Source organism: Salmo trutta, chromosome 30 (assembly GCF_901001165.1).
Source record: "Salmo trutta chromosome 30, fSalTru1.1, whole genome shotgun sequence".
Classification (NCBI taxonomy): domain Eukaryota; kingdom Metazoa; phylum Chordata; class Actinopteri; order Salmoniformes; family Salmonidae; genus Salmo; species Salmo trutta.
In genome coordinates, this window is record NC_042986.1 from 42,852,869 (window position 1) to 42,875,588 (window position 22,720).

A 22,720-nucleotide genomic window follows, 5' to 3' on the forward strand; every position below is an offset into this window, starting at 1 on the left:
AAAGGCACCTAAAGAACTCTCCGACCATGAGAAACAAGATTCTCTGGTCTGATGAAACCAAGATGGAACTCTTTGGCCTGAATGCCAAGCATCACGTCTGGAGGAAACCTGGCACCATCCCTACAGTGAAGCATGGTGGTGGCAGCATCATGCTGTGAGGATGTTTTTCAGCGACAGGGACTGAGAGACTATTTAGGATCGAGGGAAAGATGAACAAAGCAAAGTACAGAGAGATCCTTGATGAAAACCTGTTCCAGAGCGGCCCTGCCAGAGCCCGGACTTGAACCTCATCGAACATCTCTGGAGAGACCTGAAAATAGCTGTGCATCGACGCTCTCCATCCAACCTGACAACTTGAGAAGATCTGCAGAGAAGAATAGGACAAACTCCACAAATACAGGTGTGCCAAGCTAGAAGTGTCATACCAAGAAGACTGGACGCTGCCAAAAGTGCTTCAACAAAGTACTGAGTGAAGGGTCTGAATACTTATTAGGGGCGGCAGGGTAGCCTAGTGGTTAGAGTGTTGGACCCATTAACCGAAAGGTTGCAAGATCGAATCCCCGAGCTGACAAGGTACAAAATCTGTCGTTCTGCCCCCTGTTCCAAGGCCGTCATTGAAAATAAGAATTTGTTCTTAACTGACCTGCATAGTTAAACAAAGGTCAAATAAAAATCACAACAACTTATGTAAATGTGATATCAGGGTTTGTTTGTTTTTTAATACATTTGCACAAAATAAATATATATGTGTGTTTTTGCTTAGTCATTATAGGGTGCTGTGTGTAGATTGAGGGGGGAAACTATAATCAATTTTAGAATAAGGTTGTAACGTAACAATGTGGAAAAAGTCAAGGGTTGTGCATATTTTCTGAAGGCACTGTATATTTACTGAACAAAAATATAAAAGCAACATGTAAAGTGTTGGTCCCATGTTTCATGAGCTGAAATAAAAGATCCCAGAAATGTTCCATTATGAAACAAAAAGCTTATTTCTCTTCTTTTTTTACATCCCTGTTAGTGAGCATTTCTCATTTTCCAAGATATATATCCACCTGACAGGTGTGGAATATCAATAAGCTGATTAAACAGCATGATCATTACACAGGTGCACCTTGTGCTGGGGACAAAAAAGGCCACTAAAATGTGCAGTTTTGTCACACAACACAATGCCACAGATGTCTCAAGTTTTGAAGGAGCATGCAAATGGCATGCTGACTGCAGGAATGTCCACCAGAGCTGTTGCCAGAGAATTGAATGTTCATTTCTCTACCATAAACCACCTCCAATGTTGTTTTAGAGAATTTACAGTAAGTCCAACCAGACTAAAAACCCTGGGCCACATGTAACCATGCCAGCCCAAGACTTTCATATCCGACTTCTTTACCTGCGAGAGACAAGCCACCTGGACAACTGATGAAACTGAGGAATATTTATGTCTGTAATAAAGCCCTTTTGTGGGGAAAAACTCATTCGGAATGGCTGGGCCTGGCTCCCCATTGCTGCGCCCCTGCCCAGTCATGTAAAATCCATAGATTAGGGCCTTATGAATTTATTTAAATTGACTGATTTCCTTTTATGAACTGTTATTCAGTAAAAAAAAAAAAATTATAAGAATTGTTACATATATATTTTAGTATACATTATAGCAGGTCTCAGGCTGAGGGAAGAAAATAGCTCCGTAAACACCAACCCCGGATGCCAAGCAGACGTCCACAGAATGTAAACACACAAACACCGCCAAGACGTCTTGTTCTAGATTTACCACCGACCGAACCGAATACTAGCTTATATTACTTAGTCTTTATGACTATTATGATATGAAAACTAAAATATATCCAACTCACCAATAAATTATATAAATAGTCCCGTTGCCTTCAGGAGAAAAATAACTGAAAACCCGGTAGATTGAAAGCCGAGTAATGAAATTCCATAATCGGTCCTTAGTGGGAAAATATTCCAGTCTCACAATTAGGTTTATGCAGAAAAAATAAGAATTAATTTGTCAAAACAAAAATGTCGTTTTTTGTTTTAATGTTGTAGAATAGGAAGCCATGTTGTCATCATAAAGAGGAAGATGTTGCCTTCTGCTCCGCTCAACGGTTAAACCGAGAATAATTTAGAGAAACCTCATCAACATTCAACTAAAAAATATGTTGGGTTTTTTTTTGCCTCAGCGATCAAATGACCCGTTAGACAATAAAATCTAAGAATAGCCCTTTGTATCCTAAGACATTGGCTTGTTACATCGTATTAGTTGCTTAGGCTACAGCGCGACAAAATGACAGAGGCATCCGTAGAGCTGCTAAAAATAGGAAGCAAGTGAACTAAACCTCATTACTACCCGGACTACTATAAATCACGCACCAACTTTCTGTCAAACGAAACGTTCTAATATCGTAGCCTAACAGTAGTGATGACTGGAGAACATTGTAGTGTAAACATTGTAACAACACAGTAGGCAGGGGAAACATTGTATTAATATTACTGTTATTAGACAAAGGAGGCAGATTAAACATTTGAACATGTTCTCATCAAAAATAGCCGAGTCTTAAACTCCATTTGGTAGGATTTCGTTTATCAGTAAAAGATGTGTGTAACTAAACCAAGATAAACCACTGTCTATCGTTTCAAACGGGAACAAATGAGTCATAGGGGGCAGAACAAGCAAAGGGGGAGAAGGGGGCATAGCCAGATACGAGTTAGCGAGATCCTATTGGCTCATCCTAACATATACTTGCATATTTCCGTTAGGGAACGCCTTACTCTGTGAAATGTGCAATAATAACTCAAATGTTGACTCTGCACTCCTAAACAACAACAACAAAAAACATTTTAAACTTTGGGAAAGCGGTAGTCTACAAAACTTTGTCCACTCAGTTCGTAACAGATTTTAGTTTTGGGAACAGAAAACTCTTTCTGATCAATGAGAAAATTAGCAGAATGATATCCAAAATACATCTTCTCCTACAGCCACTGGGCCATATTTGGTAGTGAATGGAAACGTGAAGTGGATGCGTCACATTTATACATCGGGTGAAATATCGGTCTCATTGTTTTATCTGTGCTATAGTCTTATTATAATATAATATATTATAATTGATCACAAAGAAAACAATTAATGAATATGTTTTTCTTGGTATAAACCTGGTCATTTAGTTATGTCTCTAATCTGTACCATTATATAAAAAAAAATACAACAAAAACAATAGAGAAAGAGAAACAACAATGTGTTAAACCAGCTGCTAGTACAGTAGACTACAGTCGACACGAGCACAGTAGACTACAGTCGACACGAGCACAGTAGACTACAGTCGACACGAGCACAGTAGACTACGGTCGACCAGAGCACAGTAGACTAGTCGACACGAGCACAGTAGACTACAGTCGACCCGAGCACAGTAGACTACAGTCGACACGAGCACAGTAGACTACAGTCGACACGAGCACAGTAGACTACGGTGGACACGAGCACAGCAGACTACAGTCTACCCGAGCACAGTAGACTACAGTCTACCCGAGCACAGTAGACTACAGTCTACCCGAGCACAGTAGACTACAGTCGACCCGAGCACAGTAGACTACAGTCGACCCGAGCACAGTAGACTACAGTCGACCCGAGCACAGTAGACTACAGTCGACCCGAGCACAGTAGACTACAGTCGACCCGAGCACAGTAGACTACAGTCGACCAGAGCACAGTAGACTACAGTCGACCCGAGCACAGTAGACTACAGTCGACCCGAGCACAGTAGACTACAGTCGACCCGAGCACAGTAGACTACAGTCGACCCGAGCACAGTAGACTACAGTCGAAACGAGCACAGTAGACTACAGTCGAAACGAGCACAGTAGACACGAGCACAGCAGACTACAGTCGACCAGAGCACAGTAGACTACAGTAGACACGAGCACAGTAGACTACAGTCGACACGAGCACAGTAGACTACGGTCGACCAGAGCACAGTAGACTACGGTCGACCAGAGCACAGTAGACTACAGTCGACCAGAGCACAGTAGACTACAGACATCACGAGCACAGTAGACTATAGACATCACGAGCACAGTAGACTACAGTCGACCAGAGCACAGTAGACTATAGACATCACGAGCACAGTAGACTACAGTCGACCAGAGCACAGTAGACTATAGACATCACGAGCACAGTAGACTACAGACATCACGAGCACAGTAGACTATAGACATCACGAGCACAGTAGACTACAGTCGACCAGAGCACAGTAGACTATAGACATCACGAGCACAGTAGACTACAGTCGACCAGAGCACAGTAGACTATAGACATCACGAGCACAGTAGACTACAGACATCACGAGCACAGTAGACTACAGACATCACGAGCACAGTAGACTACAGTCGACCAGAGCACAGTAGACTATAGACATCACGAGCACAGTAGACTACAGTCGACCAGAGCACAGTAGACTACAGTCGACCCGAGCACAGCAGACTACAGTCGACCCGAGCACAGCAGACTACAGTCGACCCGAGCACAGCAGACTACAGTCGACCCGAGCACAGCAGACTACAGTCGACCCGAGCACAGCAGACTACAGTCGACCCGAGCACAGTAGACACGAGCACAGCAGACTACAGTCGACCCGAGCACAGCAGACTACAGTCGACCCGAGCACAGTAGACACGAGCACAGTAGACTACAGTCCACATTCCAAAGGGATAAAATAAAGTAGGCTTGTCATGATGTGTGTTTTGTCCTATATGTTTATTTAAAATGTATTTACATTTTTAATCCCAGCCCCCAACCCAGCAGGAGGCCTTTTGGTAGGCCGTCATTGTAAAATAAGAATTTGCTATTAACTGACTTGCCTAGTTAAATAAAAGGTTAAATAAATCATAATAAAATAAAGGAAGTAGGAAAAGTCCACTCAACATCAGTGTGATGTTATCGGAGAGATGTGTTTTTCATTTAGTTGGTCAAACTAAATAACAACCTCTCAGCAGATCTACATTCATCCCAGACCAGGCTGTAGATAGGGTGCCATTTGGGACTCACTTCCCTATATGAGTGCACTACTTTAGATCAGGGACCATCAAAAGTAGTGTGCAATATAAGGAAATAGGGTGCCATTTGGAATGTGACCCTACAGGAAGCCATAAAAATGAGCTGAGAGGGAGATTTCTGCTGAGTCATTTCCACTCAGACAAGGTCCACACGCATGGCACACACACACACACACACACACACACACACACACACACACACACACACACACAGAGGAGAGAGTGTGTTATAACAACCGTCCAGGAATTTAAAACCCATTCAAAACATAAAATACAGATTGGGTAACTTTCAAGAAGTGTTCAAGTTTACTGAATTACAGCTAAAGTTATAGCCCAGTAAATCATCATAGTTTAATCACTCAGCATTATGCAACTTGCCTTTTTATACAACAACATGTGGACAAAGTGTAACAAAATACAATCCCAAATTTAGTAGGTCTGTTTCAACCATAACAGGAATGCAAACTTAACAGCTATGTGGAATCAAATGCACTTTGGCTTTTCATTTCAGGTCAAGGTAGCTAATTGGTATACAGACACACATACATACAGAAGTGTTGGTTATTCAAGGTTATTCAACACACATTCCATGTTACTGTTCTTGACTTGCTCTATTGGTTTCCTCTGACACAGTCGTGGTTTTTATTTAACTAGGCAAGTCAGCTAAGAACAAATTCTTATTTACAATGACAGCCTACCGGGGAACAGTGGGTTAACTGCCTTGTTCAGGAGAAGAACAACAGATTTTTACCTTGTCAGCTCAGGGATTTGATCTAGCCACCTTCCAGTTACTAGTCCAATGCTCTAACCACTAGACTACCCTGCCACCCAGATAGCAGGTCATGCTGAAGGAGATGACTCACCCTACACATCTCAGCAGAATTACTGTAACCCCGTGTGTGTGTGTCTATTAATTACCCCGCTTAGACAGAGAGCTTTCTGTCTACGAGAACACTTCCTTTCTGATACTGCAGCTGCATATATATAATCAGAGAGTGATGCCATCACAGAACATTTACTCAACAAATTAGGTCAAAATGCCCAGTAAATTAGTTCTACTGGTTTTATAAGTAGACCAGTGGGAGATAATAGATGGAACGCTATATACAATGGAATAGAATAGCTGTTATATATATATATATATATATATATATATATATATATATATATATATATATATATATATATATATACACACACATGTATCTTTGACTCACCTGATGAAATTCAGAGCTTCGGCCGTGTCTAGAATGACGAACACAGACTGCGGCTGTTCGTGAGGAGCTCTCTGTACCAAAACGCGATTTTGATATGATTCAAATGTCCCCGTTTCCTCGCTGTTTTGCCCCTTGTCAAAGGTAGACATTTCTCTACCAAATCGGTTCCTGAGTTGCTAACAAAGATAGTATCTTAGCAAGGCCGAAGAATCGATAGTGCAGCTTGAAATCCAGAGAGAGAAAGAGAGAAAGAGAGAGAGAGAGAGAGACTATCACCGCGCAAACACCGTAATGAATGAGTAGGGTTCGTTCGGTGTAACTGCAGACTCGATTTGCGGGGAGTCGTAATCAAATCATCCTGCTCACCGTTCTATTACGGGAAGTGGGGTGAAAAGTAGACGAAATCCTCACGGACGTCAACCTAGAAGAGGCTATAAGGACACTCCTGACCTGTAAAACGACTCTTACCTTAACCGTAACTCTAACCTTAAGTTTAACCAAATTAAAAATATACAACAAATTAAATGTCGGTCTTGCAGGTTAGGAGTGTCCGTATAGCTTTTTTTGTTGTTGTTTTCTTCCCAGTCAACACTGAACGAAGGATCGTTCGAGCTTTGACGGACAAGCCAGGTTTCCAATGAACGGACCGGGTGGGCAGAGCTAGAATGTTCTTCAGCCAATAGGATTGCGTAAAGAGAACCACGGAAGTACATAGGCCAGTTTAGAGGTTGTTTTCCACTTAACACATATTTAATCTGCTTGTCACAAAGCTCGCAGATCACAAAACTTTACCAGAAGCTATATCATTTTATTTACTGCTGTTATGATGCAGGCCTACTGATTAAAAATTGAATAAATATTGTTTTTATGTAGTCCTACTGATGACACATGGGACAAATATTGTTTTAATGTAGGTCTTACTGATGACACATGGAATAAATGTTTTTTTTTACTTAGGCCTACTGATGACACATGGAATAAATGTTTTTTTTTACTTAGGCCTACTGATGACACATGGAATAAATGTTGTTTCTATGTAGTCCCACTGATGACACATGGAATAAATGTCTAGAAGTTTCACCCAACGGAAAGGTGTAATGTTGATTTTGATTAATTCATTAATTAGATCATCTATTTAGATTGAATATGGAATAGGCTTAACAATAATATCAGTGTTTCAGAGAACCAAACACCGTAATGACACATAGTCTTCCTTTTATTTTTTTTAAACTCATAAACATTTCATCATTATCTTGCACAGATTTCATTTGTATATCGACATACAATGGTACCCAGTGGCCTGCCACCGATATTATTATTAGTAATAAGAATAATCCTAATAATAATTATAATAACAGTGATACTCATTCCTATTGACGATAAAACATATACCGTTGTGTTATTCACGAAAAGAGGAAATAATTGTACCACATTATGCCTTTTACGCTCAGTGAGACTATAACATATTTCCGAAAGCTTTATTTGCATATTTTTTTGCCAATGTATTTTTACGTGTCCAGGCCGTTCTGGTTCACTGTAACAAGATTATAATATCCTCTTACCGTACTGACGGTTCATATCAGGGTTTTCTCAACAGAGACCTGGGGATGCGTCCAAAATGGAAACCTATTCCCTACATAGTGCACTACATTTGACCAATGTGACAGAATTGTATGGGTGACCCAATGGGCCCTGGTCAACAGTAGTGCACTATACTATATAGTGAACATGGTGCCTTTCAGACACAACCCTAGGTGTTGATGAAGAACAACAACATTAAAAGTAACGCCAGCCAGACTAGAGCAGAGCAGTGTACAGGCCACTAAGCTGATGACAGGACATTACTGTAAACACACCAGTCACTGCTTCTACCTGTCTGTCTGTATATCCCATTTTACCGTAAAGTTACAGTAACAATCACACTCCAACATGTTTGTATAAACCTGTACCACTGATTATGTAACACTCAAACATGTTTGTATAAACCTGTAACACAGTTTTAAAGTAACACACATGTAACATGTTTGTTTACACATCTCCCATCAGAGTTAAACTAACACACATGTATCTTGTCTGTATCCCATCATAGTTACGGTAACAATCATGTAATAATAACAATAATAATAATTTATTACATTTTATAGAATTTCAAAGCGCTTCAAGAGCAACATGTAACATGTGTGTACTGTATACACTTCCCCCATAGTTACGGTAACATCCATAGTTACAGTAACACCCATAGTTACAGTAACACTCACGTAATGTGTGGGTTTCCCATCACAGTTACAGTAACATCCATAGTTACAGTAACACCCATAGTTACAGTAACACCCATAGTTACAGTAACACCCACGTAATGTGTGGGTTTCCCATCACAGTTAAAGTAACATCCATAGTTACAGTAACAGTAACATCCATAGTTACAGTAACATCTATAGTTACAGTAACATCCATAGTTACAGTAACATCCATAGTTACAGTAACATCCATAGTTACAGTAACATGTAATGTGTGTAGCATGTTTGTATGTCTCATTATTATTTCACAGAATGTTCAAACAAGTTCATGTAGATGTCAATGAAAGCCTATTTTTTTTTAAAGTTTGTATATTGTAGTAAAGATAGTTGGTAAAGTTCCCCAAACATTGCAGATTCCTGATCGTCACACGAGGCACACAGCAGTTGTCCTTGAACGCGTGAGTACCTCTAGTTTTATGACCTTTACATTGTAAACAAACAGAATCATGTCTTACAATACAGTTCAGCAATATGTTTGGAAGTATTGGGAAATGAATCCGTCTATATATAAAACGTACTGTAGTGTATTCCAATGGGAATGTTGTGTAAAAAAAAAAAAAAACAGAGCACAGGTATTTTTGGTACACAAACAAAAATCCAAATTTAATCCGAATTCATGATTCAAGAAAAATCCAGGATTTATACCACTACTGAATATGTTCTAGCAGTATACAATTATCCTATTAGTGATTCTACTGTCAAATTATTTCATTTGGATTTGGATTTGTCTGAAGGTTCAATATTACCGGGCATCAGGTGAATTAAAAAAATACTTTGGAGTAAAACCAATAAATGAATACAAAACGCAGATAAAAAAAAACCCACAAATAATCAAATAAAAATATAGACTGAGAGCCTCAATCGTACCGTAGTATCCCTAAGTGTATATTGGTAAAAGCAGAGGTAACATAAAGCAGTGTTGACGGATTATGTCTAAGAAGCTATAAGACTGTACTGTAAGGCATGTTGTAACTGTTACCATGGTAATGTAACGAGACAGGAAGTAGCTGTCCCATCATACTAATTTATATAAACTTTATCGACAGTATTGTTATCTGTGCAGACAGTCATGGTCCTGTTGTCTGTGATGTTTGTAGAGAAGACTGACACTCATCAACACTCTATAGTGCAGATAGATAAAAGTAGGTCTGGCACTGCTATAATTCAACATGAACGCTCTTTCAAAGAGGGGACGTGGGGATTAACATAACCTAATGTATAGGTATTCAGATTTAAACCAACACTTTGAATCGGTGTTCTTGGCACATGAAGTGTGCAGGCCTGGTCTCAGACCTGTTTGTAACTGTCTTGCTAACTCAAGAGTTGTCACAGAGTTGGGTAAAACAGCACAAACAGATCTGGGACCAGGCTATGTACAGTAGAGGCTGGATGGACGGCAAGTCAAGTACACACTGGAATGTCAATATTTACACACGTCACTTTATATCTGGTCTTGTCTATCTGACGTTATTATACTGTAGCTAAGCTACTGAATGCTTCTCTCAGACAACAAAGAGAAACAATAACAAAACAATATCAATCCAACACAATTGTTCAGCTGTATTTAAAAAAAATATATATACCTTTTGAATTCGTCCATCGAGCCAATCACCACATTGAATTACTAGTTTAGGAGTAAAAACAAAGACAATGTGTCAGTTTAGCCTGGTCCCAGATCTGTTGGCGCTGTCTTGCCAACTTCAATGGATGTTGTTATGGATGAGTTGACGAGACAGCACAAATAGACCTGGTACCAGGCTAGTATCTATTCCCTTTACGTTATGTTAATTGACATCGTCATCTTCAGACTAATACTGTAGTTAGTGGTCATTGAGAAGTTCTGGGATGTCCAAAAGTAGTTCAATCACGATAATTTGAAGTCCAATCTAGATAGCACCAACATGACAGCAATAACACATATAGACCTACACCTCACCCACAAAACTGGGCCGAGAGGAGAATAAATTATACAATGCAAATGCACGTAAAAAAAAAACTATTTTCAAACATACACAAACAACCCAGATTCATCAAAACATCTCAAATATTCTACTTTTTTGCTGTTTCATATATACTGTATCATTCTGTACTCTGTATTAACTAGTAAAACACTCTCATAAAGTTAGATACCACTGGTTAGAATGATACAAAACACAAGCCATTTCTGAAATCTCTTAGTCCCCTGCCGCCTCTCTCTCTCTCTCTCTCTCTCTCTCTCTCAAACATGTCAACACAACATGCTTTCTCTCACTCAACAACATAACCACGTACCAAAGTACCGTAGCCTAAACAGATCAGTGGAGATTGGGAAGACGTTCTCAATGTCTCTAATAAGGACTTCATTAGTACAATATCATAAATCCATCTCTGACATGACAAGCTCCAGCTATATTACCATGTTTTAGAAAGAGAAATGATTTTATGGACAGTCATGTATTTCATCAGTCTTTCTATACCTCCTCACCCTGTCTCTTCCAGGGACAAACAGGCTGTAACTAATTCCCTGCTTTCTGCAGATGCTCTTAGGTGTAATACAGTCTGTCTCTACTAGGTGGCAGAGTGGTGTGTTTATAACACTTGTCAAGCCATTGGGACCAATGTTTTATTTTTTTTATTTTTTTAAGCGTTCAACTTTAGGGAGTCAGAAAGATTCTGCAAGTCAGGAACTAACTATCTGCTTTTTTAATAAAGAATGTTTTCAGTTATAGACGGGGTTCAATCCCTCTATTCATCACTGGGCCCTTGGCTCTAGAGATAACATGGGCATCGAGGGAATTTTTTTAAGGTTAAAAACACTGTTATCTAATTGTAAAAAGTGAGAAAAGGGCACGTAACTTCTTCAATTGGAGTCAAACCTCAAAAATTATATATATTTTTCTTAAATCTTCTTTCAATAGTCTTTCCCTAATGTAACAACATCCTCTTTACACGATCTACGTACAAAACAATTAGCCCCGTACAAGAACTAAACAAACCGTTTTCCATAAAAAGGGACCGTTTCAAATTGGGAATTCTGTATTCTAAATTCTATAGAGCCGAACCCGACGAGAGAGAGTGCTTGAGGAGGAAGGATAACACTTGGAGACTGTAAGACTGAAACACATCCCCCCCAGAACAGACGTGAAAGGCTATACAGATGTAGGATCTTCATTTGATCACTCTTTTGTGCAAAGTTGTAGTATATTCAAGGTTTAAAAACGCTTCTAAGGTTTGAAATGTACACTTTAAAATTTCAGACTTGATTTGGCGTAACAATTTTCTTTATCAAACCCTACTAAAAAAAAAAAGGTTAATTCATTATAATCCACGTAATAATTCACATATCCTGTTGCTGCAGGATTCCAGCTGTAGCAAACTGTCTCATATTACGATCCTCCATCTGTAGTTTAACATCCCCAGGAGCAGACTCGGGAGAGGGCAGTTGTAGCAGGCAGCCATATTGTTTCCTCTTCTCTTCAGCCAAAGGGCCAGGGATTCAGGGACAGTCTCTGTCCGTCCGTCCGTCCGCCCAGGGGTCAGTTAGCCCTCAGTCCATCATCCTATTCCAACACTGTCCAGCCCTTCAGGAATCATCTCGTTGCATTAGGTAGAAAGTAACAGATAGGATAGCAAAACAATCACCATCCAAACAACAGCCATTTCACATGGAGGAACAGACACTGAAACAGAGCTGTAGTGTATAATCAGCTTTCTACTTCCTTCTGTGGAGAGTTACACACGTTCAGAACCATAGAACACTCAGAACCATAGAACACTCAGAACACTCAGGACCCTAGAACCCTAGAACACTCAGACAGCATAGCAACCACTCAATGTTCTAAACATGACATCATCAACATGGATTTTGGCAGAGGAAAATGGTACGGAGGAGGATGTCTGTTCCGTGCTCAGAATGAAAGAATGTAAAAAAATCACCTATGACACACTAATCTTCATGTAATGTGTTTCTTCTGAAGGGAGGAGGGGAGCAACACTTTACTTTGACTGGCATTGTTTTGTTATTGCAAACACTGGTTCACTAATGAGACGATGAGCAATACACTGACTGAAAGAAACGGACCGGCAGATTATCATGCAACTGACTGGTCACTGACATTAAATACAGAGAGGTGTGTGTCTGTGTGTCTGTGTGTCTGTTTGTTTGTTTGTTTGTTTGTTTGTAAGTTTTAAACTGTGCGTATGTGCTGCTCATGATCTGTACAGTTTGTAGTTTCTAGTTTGTAGTTTTTATGAGTATACAGCAGATTATCTAATTCTGATTTTATGCCTTCTAACCAATCACGTATTCTCTCCCGAGGTTGCAGTCTCCTCCCCTTCCTCCTCTAGGGTCTCTATGATTGAACCGTGATCCTGTAGCTCCTCCCCTCTCCCCGCGCGCGATAGGACCTCTGTCCAGCGGCGCTGTAGCTCCTCCCCGTCGGCGCTGAAGTAGAGTGTAAGGTGTGATTGGCTGATTTTGAAGGCAAAGCGGCGTTCCATGCGGTCACATGACTCAGGAAGGGAGACCTCAAAGCCAATCAGAGGGACAGAGCGCTGGGCTTTCACATCCTGGAGGAGGAGAAAAAGGAGGATGAAGGTAAACACAGAAAGTGGACGGTCAGAATGAGAATCACTTTTTTTCCCAGAGGAAACTTAATTCAGGATGTTCAGTGGGAGATCAGTATATACATACATGTACATAGCTAAGCTTCTCATCTCACCTGAGGAGCACCGAATACGTAGAGCATCAGTGGATCATTATCTGAGTCCGGTCTAACAGCGGTCTAACAGCGGTCTAATAGCGGTCTGACAGCGGTCTAATAGCGGTCTAATAGCGGTCTGACAGCGGTCTGACAGCGGTCTAATAGCGGTCTAATAGCGGTCTGACAGCGGTCTGACAGCGGTCTAATAGCGGTCTAATAGCGGTCTGACAGCGGTCTGACAGCGGTCTGACAGCGGTCTAATAGCGGTCTAATAGCGGTCTGACAGCGGTCTGACAGCGGTCTGACAGCGGTCTAATAGCGGTCTAACAGCGGTCTAATAGCGGTCTAATAGCGGTCTGATAGCGGTCTAATAGCGGTCTGATAGCGGTCTGATAGCGGTCTGATAGCGGTCTGACAGCGGTCTAATAGCGGTCTGATAGCGGTCTAATAGCGGTCTAATAGCGGTCTAATAGCGGTCTAACAGCGGTCTAACAGCGGTCTAACAGCGGTCTAACAGCGGTCTGATAGCGGTCTAATAGCGGTCTAATAGCGGTCTGATAGCGGTCTAATAGCGGTCTGACAGCGGTCTAACAGCGGTCTAATAGCGGTCTAATAGCGGTCTGACAGCGGTCTAACAGCGTCTAATAGCGGTCTAATAGCGGTCTAATAGCGGTCTGACAGCGGTCTGACAGCGGTCTGACAGCGGTCTAATAGCGGTCTGATAGCGGTCTGATAGCGGTCTAATAGCGGTCTGATAGCGGTCTGACAGCGGTCTAATAGCGGTCTGATAGCGGTCTAATAGCGGTCTAATAGCGGTCTGACAGCGGTCTAATAGCGGTCTAATAGCGGTCTAATAGCGGTCTAATAGCGGTCTGACAGCGGTCTAATAGCGGTCTGACAGCGGTCTGATAGCGGTCTGACAGCGGTCTGATAGCGGTCTGACAGCGGTCTGATAGCGGTCTGACAGCGGTCTAATAGCGGTCTAATAGCGGTCTGACAGCGGTCTGACAGCGGTCTGACAGCGGTCTGACAACAGTCTGACAACAGTCTGACAACAGCGTGACAACAGCCTGACAACAGTCTGACAACAGTCTGACAACAGTCTAACAACAGTCTGACAACAGTCTGACAACAGTCTAACAACAGTCTAACAACAGTCTGACAACAGTCTGACAACAGTCTGACAACAGTCTGACAACAGTCTGACAACAGTCTAACAACAGTCTGACAACAGTCTAACAACAGTCTTGTTACACTGTTGGTGGGAATACATTTTCTGAACATCACGCACCAATGTAAAATGCTGTTTTTGGATATAAATATGAACTTTATCGAACAAAACATACATGTATTGTGTAACATGATGTCCTAGGAGTGTCATCTGATGAAGATCGTCAAAGGTTAGTGCTGCATTTAGCTGTGGTTTGGGTTTTATTGACACATGTCCTCGCTTGGAAAATGGCTGTGTGATTATTTTTGTCTATGTACTCTCCTGACATAATCTAATGTTTTGCTTTCGCTGTAAAGCCTTTTTGAAATCGGACAATGTGGTTACATCAAGGAGAAGTGTATCTTTAAAATGGTGTAAAATAGTTCTATGTTTGAGAAAGTTGAATTATGACATTTTGTTGTTTTTGAATTTGCCGCCCTGATATTTCACTGGCTGTGTCCCGCAGCGTCCCACCTAGCCCAAAGAAGTTAATAGAGGTGTAATAACAGGTTAATAGAGGTGTAATAACAGGTTAATAGAGGTGTAATAACAGGTCATCTCACCTGAGGAGCACCGTATATGTACAGCACCAGTGGCTCATTCTCTGGGATGACAAACCAGGCTTTCTGCCAGCCTCTGCCTGCTCCCTTCTCCATGTGGTGGAGGAAGCTACACATCACACTGTTCTCTGCAGCCACCGACGCCTGTTTCTGTAGACCACACACACACACACACACACACACACACACACACACACACACACACACACACACACACACACACACACACACACACACACACACACACACACACACACACACACACAGCATTACAGAACATTCCTGTCTTTTACTTCTCAAATACAGTTAAAAAACATAGAAAAGTATTTGACATAAATGCATGTCCTTGGTATGACCTTTGGTAATGTGTTTGACCAAGACCTTCAGTCAGGACTCACACCGTCAACAGAACCTTCTGAAGTATCTGTTTTATAGAGGTTCTGTTATCTTACTTATACATATTATCTCTGGTCTCTCCTTTAACCGTTCTACAGCAGTCAGGACTCACACCGTACATATTATCTCTGGTCTCTCCTTTAACCGTTCTACAGCAGTCAGGACTCACACCGTACATATTATCTCTGGTCTCTCCTTTAACCGTTCTACAGCAGTCAGGATCTTCTACGTACCTCTAATATTGACCGTCGTCTGTATGCGCTGCTGGTCAGACTGGCGGGGGAGGGGGGAACCCCCACTAGAGTTGTGTAGCAGTCGATACACACCCTGTTAGCCCTGTTGTTGTCATAGAGCAGACGGGCCCTGAACTCTGAACACTTTCCACACACCACCTGGATAACACAGAGAGTATTTAGGGGAGGAGTTCTCTGGCTGGAGGGGAGGAGGTCTCTGGCTGGAGGGGAGGAGTTCTCTGGCTGGAGGGGAGGAGTTCTCTGGCTGGAGGGGAGGAGGGGAGGAGTTCTCTGGCTGGAGGGGAGGAGTTCTCTGGCTGGAGGGGAGGAGTTCTCTGGCTGGTTCTCTGGCTGGAGGGGAGGAGTTCTCTGGCTGGTTCTCTGGCTGGAGGGGAGGAGGGGAGGAGTTCTCTGGCTGGAGGGGAGGAGGGGAGGAGTTCTCTGGCTGGAGGGGAGGAGTTCTCTGGCTGGAGGGGAGGAGTTCTCTGGCTGGAGGGGAGGAGTTCTCTGGCTGGAGGGGAGGAGTTCTCTGGCTGGGGGGGGAGGAGTTATCTGGCTGGGGGGGAGGAGTTCTCTGGCTGGGGGGAGGAGTTCTCTGGCTGGAGGGGAGGAGTTCTCTGGCTGGAGGGGAGGAGTTCTCTGGCTGGAGGGGAGGAGTTCTCTGGCTGGGGGGGAGGAATTCTCTGGCTGGGGGGGAGGAGTTCTCTGGCTGGAGGGGAGGAGTTCTCTGGCTGGGGGGGAGGAGTTCTCTGGCTGGGGGGAGGAGTTCTCTGGCTGGTTCTCTGGCTGGGGGGGAGGAGGGGAGGAGTTCTCTGGCTGGAGGGGAGGAGTTCTCTGGCTGGGGGGGAGGAGGGGAGGAGTTCTCTGGCTGGAGGGGAGGAGTTCTCTGGCTGGGGGGGAAGAGTTCTCTGGCTGGGGGGGAGGAGTTCTCTGGCTGGGGGGGAGGAGGGGAGGAGTTCTCTGGCTGGGGGGGAGGAGTTCTCTGGCTGGAGGGAGGAGGGGAGGAGTTCTCTGGCTGGGGGGGAGGAGTTCTCTGGCTGGAGGGAGAAGGGGAAGGGACAGCGTTATAGAGGTGAGGGGTCAAAGTTTCAACCAGTGAGAGAATCATACACAAGGTACAGCCAAAAACCACATGAACATAAGAAGAAGCTCAACTCTTGCTCAAAATTAATATTAATATTACTCAAAATTAAAAACGTTTAATTTTATTACATGAACACGTTTTTTTAAAGACATTCTCCAGAACTTTGGCGACTACTAAGCTTTGGGCTGGATGTATCAATGTGTATTTCATACATGTATAATCTATGAGCAGAAATACTGTCTAACCTCAATTAGCCACGAAATCGCTAGTTTGAAAGTCACGGTTTTTCTGTCAGCTGTTGATGTGCCATTTTCCCTACATTTTGCCACATGTGGGCCAGCCCCCAAGCAATTCAAGTTCTAGCCTATGAGCTTCAGCCCCTCACCATTTGAATGACAGCTAGCAAGATGCAAACACAACATAGTGAGAGAGAAAGCAATGTCGTGGCACAGAACACAATTTTCGGCGACCACTTTTGGCTTGTGAGCCCTACTTTGAGAACTACTAACTAAAAAAGTATTCAAAAGTACAGGAGAATCTCTTTAAATCAAGAGTTATTAATATTGAGTTGTGTCTAATTCTTCAGCATTAGACCGACTGACAATCTGGTCACATGTACATAACATCATGACTTGATTGGAAACGTACGTGTCCACAGGCTTTGCAGTGGTGACGTCTCTTGGTGATGGAGTTGAATGGCTCCTGGCACTTCATACACAGGGTCACCTCCTTCTCTCGGATCGGAGTGGGGGCACGCTTACCCAGCTCATTACAGTTCTGAGAGAGAACAGAAGAGAGGAACAAAGGAAGAGAGAGAGAGAGAGACAGAGACATAGAGAGAGAGACAGAGAGAGAGAGAGAGAGACAGAGAGAGAGAGAGAGAGACACAGAGAGAGAGAGAGAGAGAGAGAGAGAGAGAGAGAGAGAGACAGAGAGAGACAGAGAGAGAGATATATATATATAGAGAGAGACAGAGAGAAACAGAGACAGAGACAGAGAGAAACAGAGACAGAGAGAAACAGAGACAGAGAGATATATATATATAGAGAGACAGAGACAGAGAGATAGATATATATAGAGAGACAGAGACAGAGAGATATATATATATATAGAGAGACAGAGAGAAACAGAGACAGAGAGAAACAGAGACAGAGACAGAGAGAGAGACAGAGACAGAGAGAGAGACAGAGAGACAGACAGAGAGACAGACAGAGATATATATATATATATAGAGAGAGACAGAGAGAAACAGAGACAGAGAGAGAGAGAAACAGAGACAGAGAGATAGATATATATAGAGAGACAGAGACAGAGAGATAGATATATATATAGAGAGAGAGACAGAGAGAAACAGAGACAGAGAGAAACAGAGACAGAGAGATAGATATATATATATATATAGATATATATATAGAGAGAGAGAGAGACAGAGAGAAACAGAGAGGGGGGAGAAATAAAATATAATCTCACAGATGGAGGCATTTCAGAAGCTAAAGAGTTGAATTGAATAGTGTTAATAAAGTAAGGTAGATGGGTTATGCTGAGGGTCAGAGGTTATGCTGGGGTCAGATGTTATGCTGGGGTCAGAGGTTATGCTGGGGTCAGAGTTATGCTGGGGTCAGAGGTTATGCTGGGGTCAGAACCTAGGGGCTAGGGGTTATGCTGGGGTTAGAACCTAGGGGTCAGAGGTTATGCTGGGATCAGAGGTTATGCTGGGGTCAGAGGTTATGCTGGGGTCAGAAATTATGCTGGGGTTAGGGCCTAGGGGCTAGGGGTTAGAACCTAGGGGTTAGGGGTTATGCTGGGGTTAGAACCTAGGGGTTATGCTGGGGTTAGAACCTAGGGGTTAGGGGTTATGCTGGGGTTAGAACCTAGGGGCTAGGGGTTATGCTGGGGTTAGAACCTAGGGGTTATGCTGGGGTTAGAACCTAGGGGTTATGCTGGGGTTAGAACCTAGGGGTTATGCTGGGGTTAGAACCTAGGGGTTATGTTGGGGTTAGAACCTAGGGGTTATGCTGGGGTTAGAACCTAGGGGTTATGCTGGGGTTAGAACCTAGGGGTTAGGGGTTATGCTGGGGTTAGAACCTAGAGGTAATGCTGGGGTTAGAACCTAGGGGTTATGCTGGGGTTAGAACCTAGGGGTAATGCTGGGGTTAGAACCTAGGGGTTAAGGGTTATGCTGGGGTTAGAACCTAGGGGTTATGCTGGGGTTAGAACCTAGGGGCTAGGGGTTATGCTGGGGTTAGAACATAGGGGTTATGCTGGGGTTAGAACCTAGGGGCAAGGGGTTATGCTGGGGTTAGAACCTAGGGGCAAGGGGTTATGCTGGGGTTAGAACCTAGGGGTAATGCTGGGGTTAGAACCTAGGGGCTAGGGGTTATGCTGGGGTTAGAACCTAGGGCTTATGCTGGGGTTAGAACCTAGGGGTTATGCTGGGGTTAGAACCTAGGGGTTATGCTGGGGTTAGAACCTAGGGGCTAGGGGTTATGCTGGGGTTAGAACATAGGGGTTATGCTGGGGTTAGAACCTAGGGGTTATGCTGGGGTTAGAACCTAGGGGCTAGGGGTTATGCTGGGGTTAGAACATAGGGGTTATGCTGGGGTTAGAACCTAGGGGCAAGGGGTTATGCTGGGGTTAGAACCTAGGGGTAATGCTGGGGTTAGAACCTAGGGGCTAGGGGTTATGCTGGGGTTAGAACCTAGGGCTTATGCTGGGGTTAGAACCTAGGGGTTATGCTGGGGTTAGAACCTAGGGGCTAGGGGTTATGTTGGGATTAATGGCTAGGGGCTAGGGGTTAGTGGCTAGGGATTAGTGGCTATGGGTTAGTGGCTAGGGGCTAGGTGTTATATTGGGGTTAGTGGCTAGGGGCTAAGGGTTAGTGGCTAGGGGCTAGGGGTTATACTGGGTTAGTGGCTAGGGGTTAGTGGTTAGGGGTTAGTGGCTAGGGGTTAGTGGCTGGGGCTAGGTGCTAGGGGTTAGTGGTTAGGGGTTAGTGGCTAGGGGTTAGTGGTTAGGGGCTAGGTGCTATACTGGGGTTAGTGGCTAGGTGTTATACTGGGGTTAGTGGCTAGGGGTTAGTGGCTAGGGGCTAGGGGTTAGTGGCTAGGGGCTAGGTGTTATACTGGGTTAGTGGCTAGGGGTTAGTGGCTAAGGGTTAGTGGCTAGGGGTTAGGGGTTAGTGGCTAGGGGCTAGGGGTTAGTGGCTAAGGGTTAGTGGCTAGGGGTTGGTGGCTATGGGCTAGGGGTTATACTGGGTTAGTGGCTAGGGGTTAGTGGCTAGGGGTTAGTGGCTAGGGGCTAGGGGTTAGTGGCTAGGTGCTAGGGGTTATACTGGGTTAGTGGCTAGGGGTTAGTGGTTAGGGGTTAGTGGCTAGGGGTTAGTGGCTAGGGGCTAGGGGTTATACTGGGTTAGTGGCTAGGGGTTAGTGGTTAGGGGTTAGTGGTTAGGGGTTAGTGGCTAAGCGATAGTGGCTAGGGGCTAAGGGTTAGTGGCTAGGGGTTAGTGGCTAGGGGTTAGTGGTTAGGGGTTAGTGGCTAAGGGATAGTGGCTAGGGGTTAGTGGCTAGGGGTTATACTGGGTTAGTGGCTAGGGGTTTGTGGCTAGGGGTTAGTGGCTAGGGGTTAGTGGCTAGGGGCTAGGTGTCATACTGGGTTAGTGGCTAGGGGTTTGTGGCTAGGGGTTAGTGGCTAGGTTCTAGGGGTTATACTGGGTTAGTGGCTAGGGGTTAGTGGCTAGGGGCTAGGGGTTATACTGGGTTAGTGGCTAGGGGTTAGTGGCTAGGGGTTAGTGGTTAGGGGCTAGGGGTTAGTGGCTAGGGGTTAGTGGCTAGGGGTTATACTGGGTTAGTGGCTAGGGGTTAGTGGCTAGGGGTTAGTGGCTAGGGGTTAGTGGCTAGGGGTTAGTGGTTAGTGGCTAGGGGTTAGTGGCTAGGGGTTATACTGGGTTAGTGGCTAGGGGTTAGTGGCTAGGGGTTAGTGGCTAGGGGTTAGGGGTTAGTGGCTAGGGGTTAGTGGCTAGGGGTTAGTGGCTAGTGGCTAGGGGTTTGTGGCTAGGGGTTAGTGGCTAGGTTCTAGGGGTTATACTGGGTTAGTGGCTAGGGGTTAGTGGCTAGGGGCTAGGGGTTATACTGGGTTAGTGGCTAGGGGTTAGTGGCTAGGGGTTAGTGGTTAGGGGTTAGGGGCTAGGGGTTAGTGGCTAGGGGTTAGTGGCTAGGGGCTAGGGGTTATACTGGGTTAGTGGCTAGGGGTTAGTGGCTAGGGGTTAGTGGCTAGGTTCTAGGGGTTATACTGCATTTAGTGGCTAGGGGCTAGGGGTTATACTGGGTTAGTGGCTAGGGGTTAGTGGCTAGGGGTTAGTGGTTAGGGGTTAGTGGCTAGGGGTTAGTGGTTAGTGGCTAGGGGTTAGTGGTTATACTGGGTTAGTGGCTAGGGGTTAGTGGCTAGGGGTTAGGGGTTAGTGGCTAGGGGTTAGTGGCTAGGGGTTAGGGGTTAGTGGCTAGGGGTTAGTGGCTAGGGGTTAGTGGCTAGTTGCTAGGGGTTAGTGGCTAGGGGTTAGTGGCTAGGGGTTAGTGGCAAGGGGCCAGGTGTTATACTGGGTTTAGTGGCTAGGGGTTAGTGGCTAGGGGTTAGTGGCTAAGGGTTAGTGGCTACGGGCTAGGTGTCATACTGGGTTAGGTGCTAGGGGTTAGTGGCTAGGGGTTAGTGGCTAGGGGTTAGTGGCTAGGGGTTAGTGGCTAGGGGTTAGTGGCTAGTGGCTAGGGGTTAGGGGTTAGGGGCTAAGTGTTATACTGGGGTTAGTGGCTAGGGGCTAAGGCCTAGAGACTAGGGGTTAGTGGCTAGAGACTAGGGGTTAGGGGCTAGGGCCTAGAGACTAGGGGTTAGGGGCTAGAGGTTAGGGCTTAGAGACTAGGGGTTATGGGTAAGTGGCTAGTGGCTAGGGGCTAAGGCCTAGAGACTAGGGGTTAGGGGCTAGGGCCTAGAGACTAGGGGTTAGGGGCTAGAGACTAGGGATTAGGAGTTAGGGGCTAGAGGTTAGGGCTTAGAGACTAGGGGTTATGGGTAAGTGGCTAGGGGCTAGGGGTTATGCTGAGGTTAGAGGTTAGGGGAGAGGGAGTGTAGTTCTAGTGGTTAGGGGTTAGGGACTAGGGGTTAGGGACTATGGACTAAGGGCTAGGGTTTAGATGCTGGGGTTATGGGCTAGGGACTAAGGGCTAGGGGTTAGGGACTAAGGGTTAGGGGTTAGGGACTAAGGGTTACGGGCTAGGGGTTATGGGCTAGGGTTTAGGGGTAGAATAATATCTTACTGGTCAGTTCGGATGAGTGGAGTCCTAGGGGCTAGGGGTTGTATAGTATCTTACAGGTGAGTTGGAGGGGCTAGGGATTAGGGGTTAGGGGCTAGTGGTTGTATTGTATTTTACAGGTGAGTTGGAGGGGCTAGGGGTTAGAGGCTAGGGGCTAGGGGTTAGGGGCTAGGGACTAGGTGTTAGGGGCTAGGTGTTAGGGGCTAGGGGTTAGGGGTAATATAGTATCTTACAGGTGAGTTGGAGGGGCTAGGGGTTAGAGGCTAGGGGCTAGGGGTTAGGGGCTAGTGGTTGTATTGTATTTTACAGGTGAGTTGGAGGGGCTAGGGGTTAGGGGTTAGGGGCTAGTGGTTGTATTGTATTTTACAGGTGAGTTGGAGGGGCTAGGGGTTAGGGGTTAGGGGCTAGGGGCTAGGGGTTAGGGGCTAGTGGTTAGGGGTTAGGGGCTAGGGGCTAGTGGTTGTATTGTATTTTACAGGTGAGTTGGAGGGGCTAGGGGTTAGGGGTTAGGGGCTAGGGGTTAGGGGCTAGTGGTTAGGGGTTAGGGGCTAGGGGTTAGGGGCTAGTGGTTGTATTGTATTTTACAGGTGAGTTGGAGGGGCTAGGGGTTAGGGGCTAGTGGTTAGGGGTTAGGGACTAGAGGTTAGGGGCTAGGAGTTAGGGACTAGGTGTTAGGGGTTAGGGACTAGGGGTTAGGAGTT

General features: G+C 44.6%; 2 protein-coding genes across 6 annotated transcripts in view; both read right to left on the reverse strand.

Moving 5' to 3' along the window:
* The window catches only part of LOC115168729 (transcription factor E3), a 29,344-nt gene extending 22,480 nt beyond the window's left edge, over positions 1–6,864 (reverse strand). For 2 of the 5 annotated variants that reach the window (XM_029724252.1, XM_029724250.1), the window contains exon 1: positions 6,258–6,861. In XM_029724252.1, coding sequence (XP_029580112.1) covers positions 6,258–6,406 — 149 coding nt within the window. In that variant the 5' untranslated portion in view covers positions 6,407–6,861. Of the gene's footprint in view, positions 1–1,844; positions 2,339–6,257 lie in introns of those variants that run through there. The other 3 variants (XM_029724251.1, XM_029724254.1, XM_029724253.1) reach the window with 3 other exon arrangements.
* A 591-nt stretch (positions 6,865–7,455) lies between these two features.
* Positions 7,456–22,720, reverse strand: part of LOC115168730 (FYVE, RhoGEF and PH domain-containing protein 1) — a 44,268-nt gene continuing 29,003 nt past the window's right edge. Inside the window, exons 9-12 of the mRNA XM_029724255.1 lie at positions 17,368–17,496; positions 15,636–15,794; positions 15,010–15,156; positions 7,456–13,102 (exon numbers count right to left, since the gene is read on the reverse strand). Coding sequence (XP_029580115.1) covers positions 12,833–13,102; positions 15,010–15,156; positions 15,636–15,794; positions 17,368–17,496 — 705 coding nt within the window. The 3' untranslated portion in view covers positions 7,456–12,832. The remainder of the gene's footprint in view (positions 13,103–15,009; positions 15,157–15,635; positions 15,795–17,367; positions 17,497–22,720) is intronic.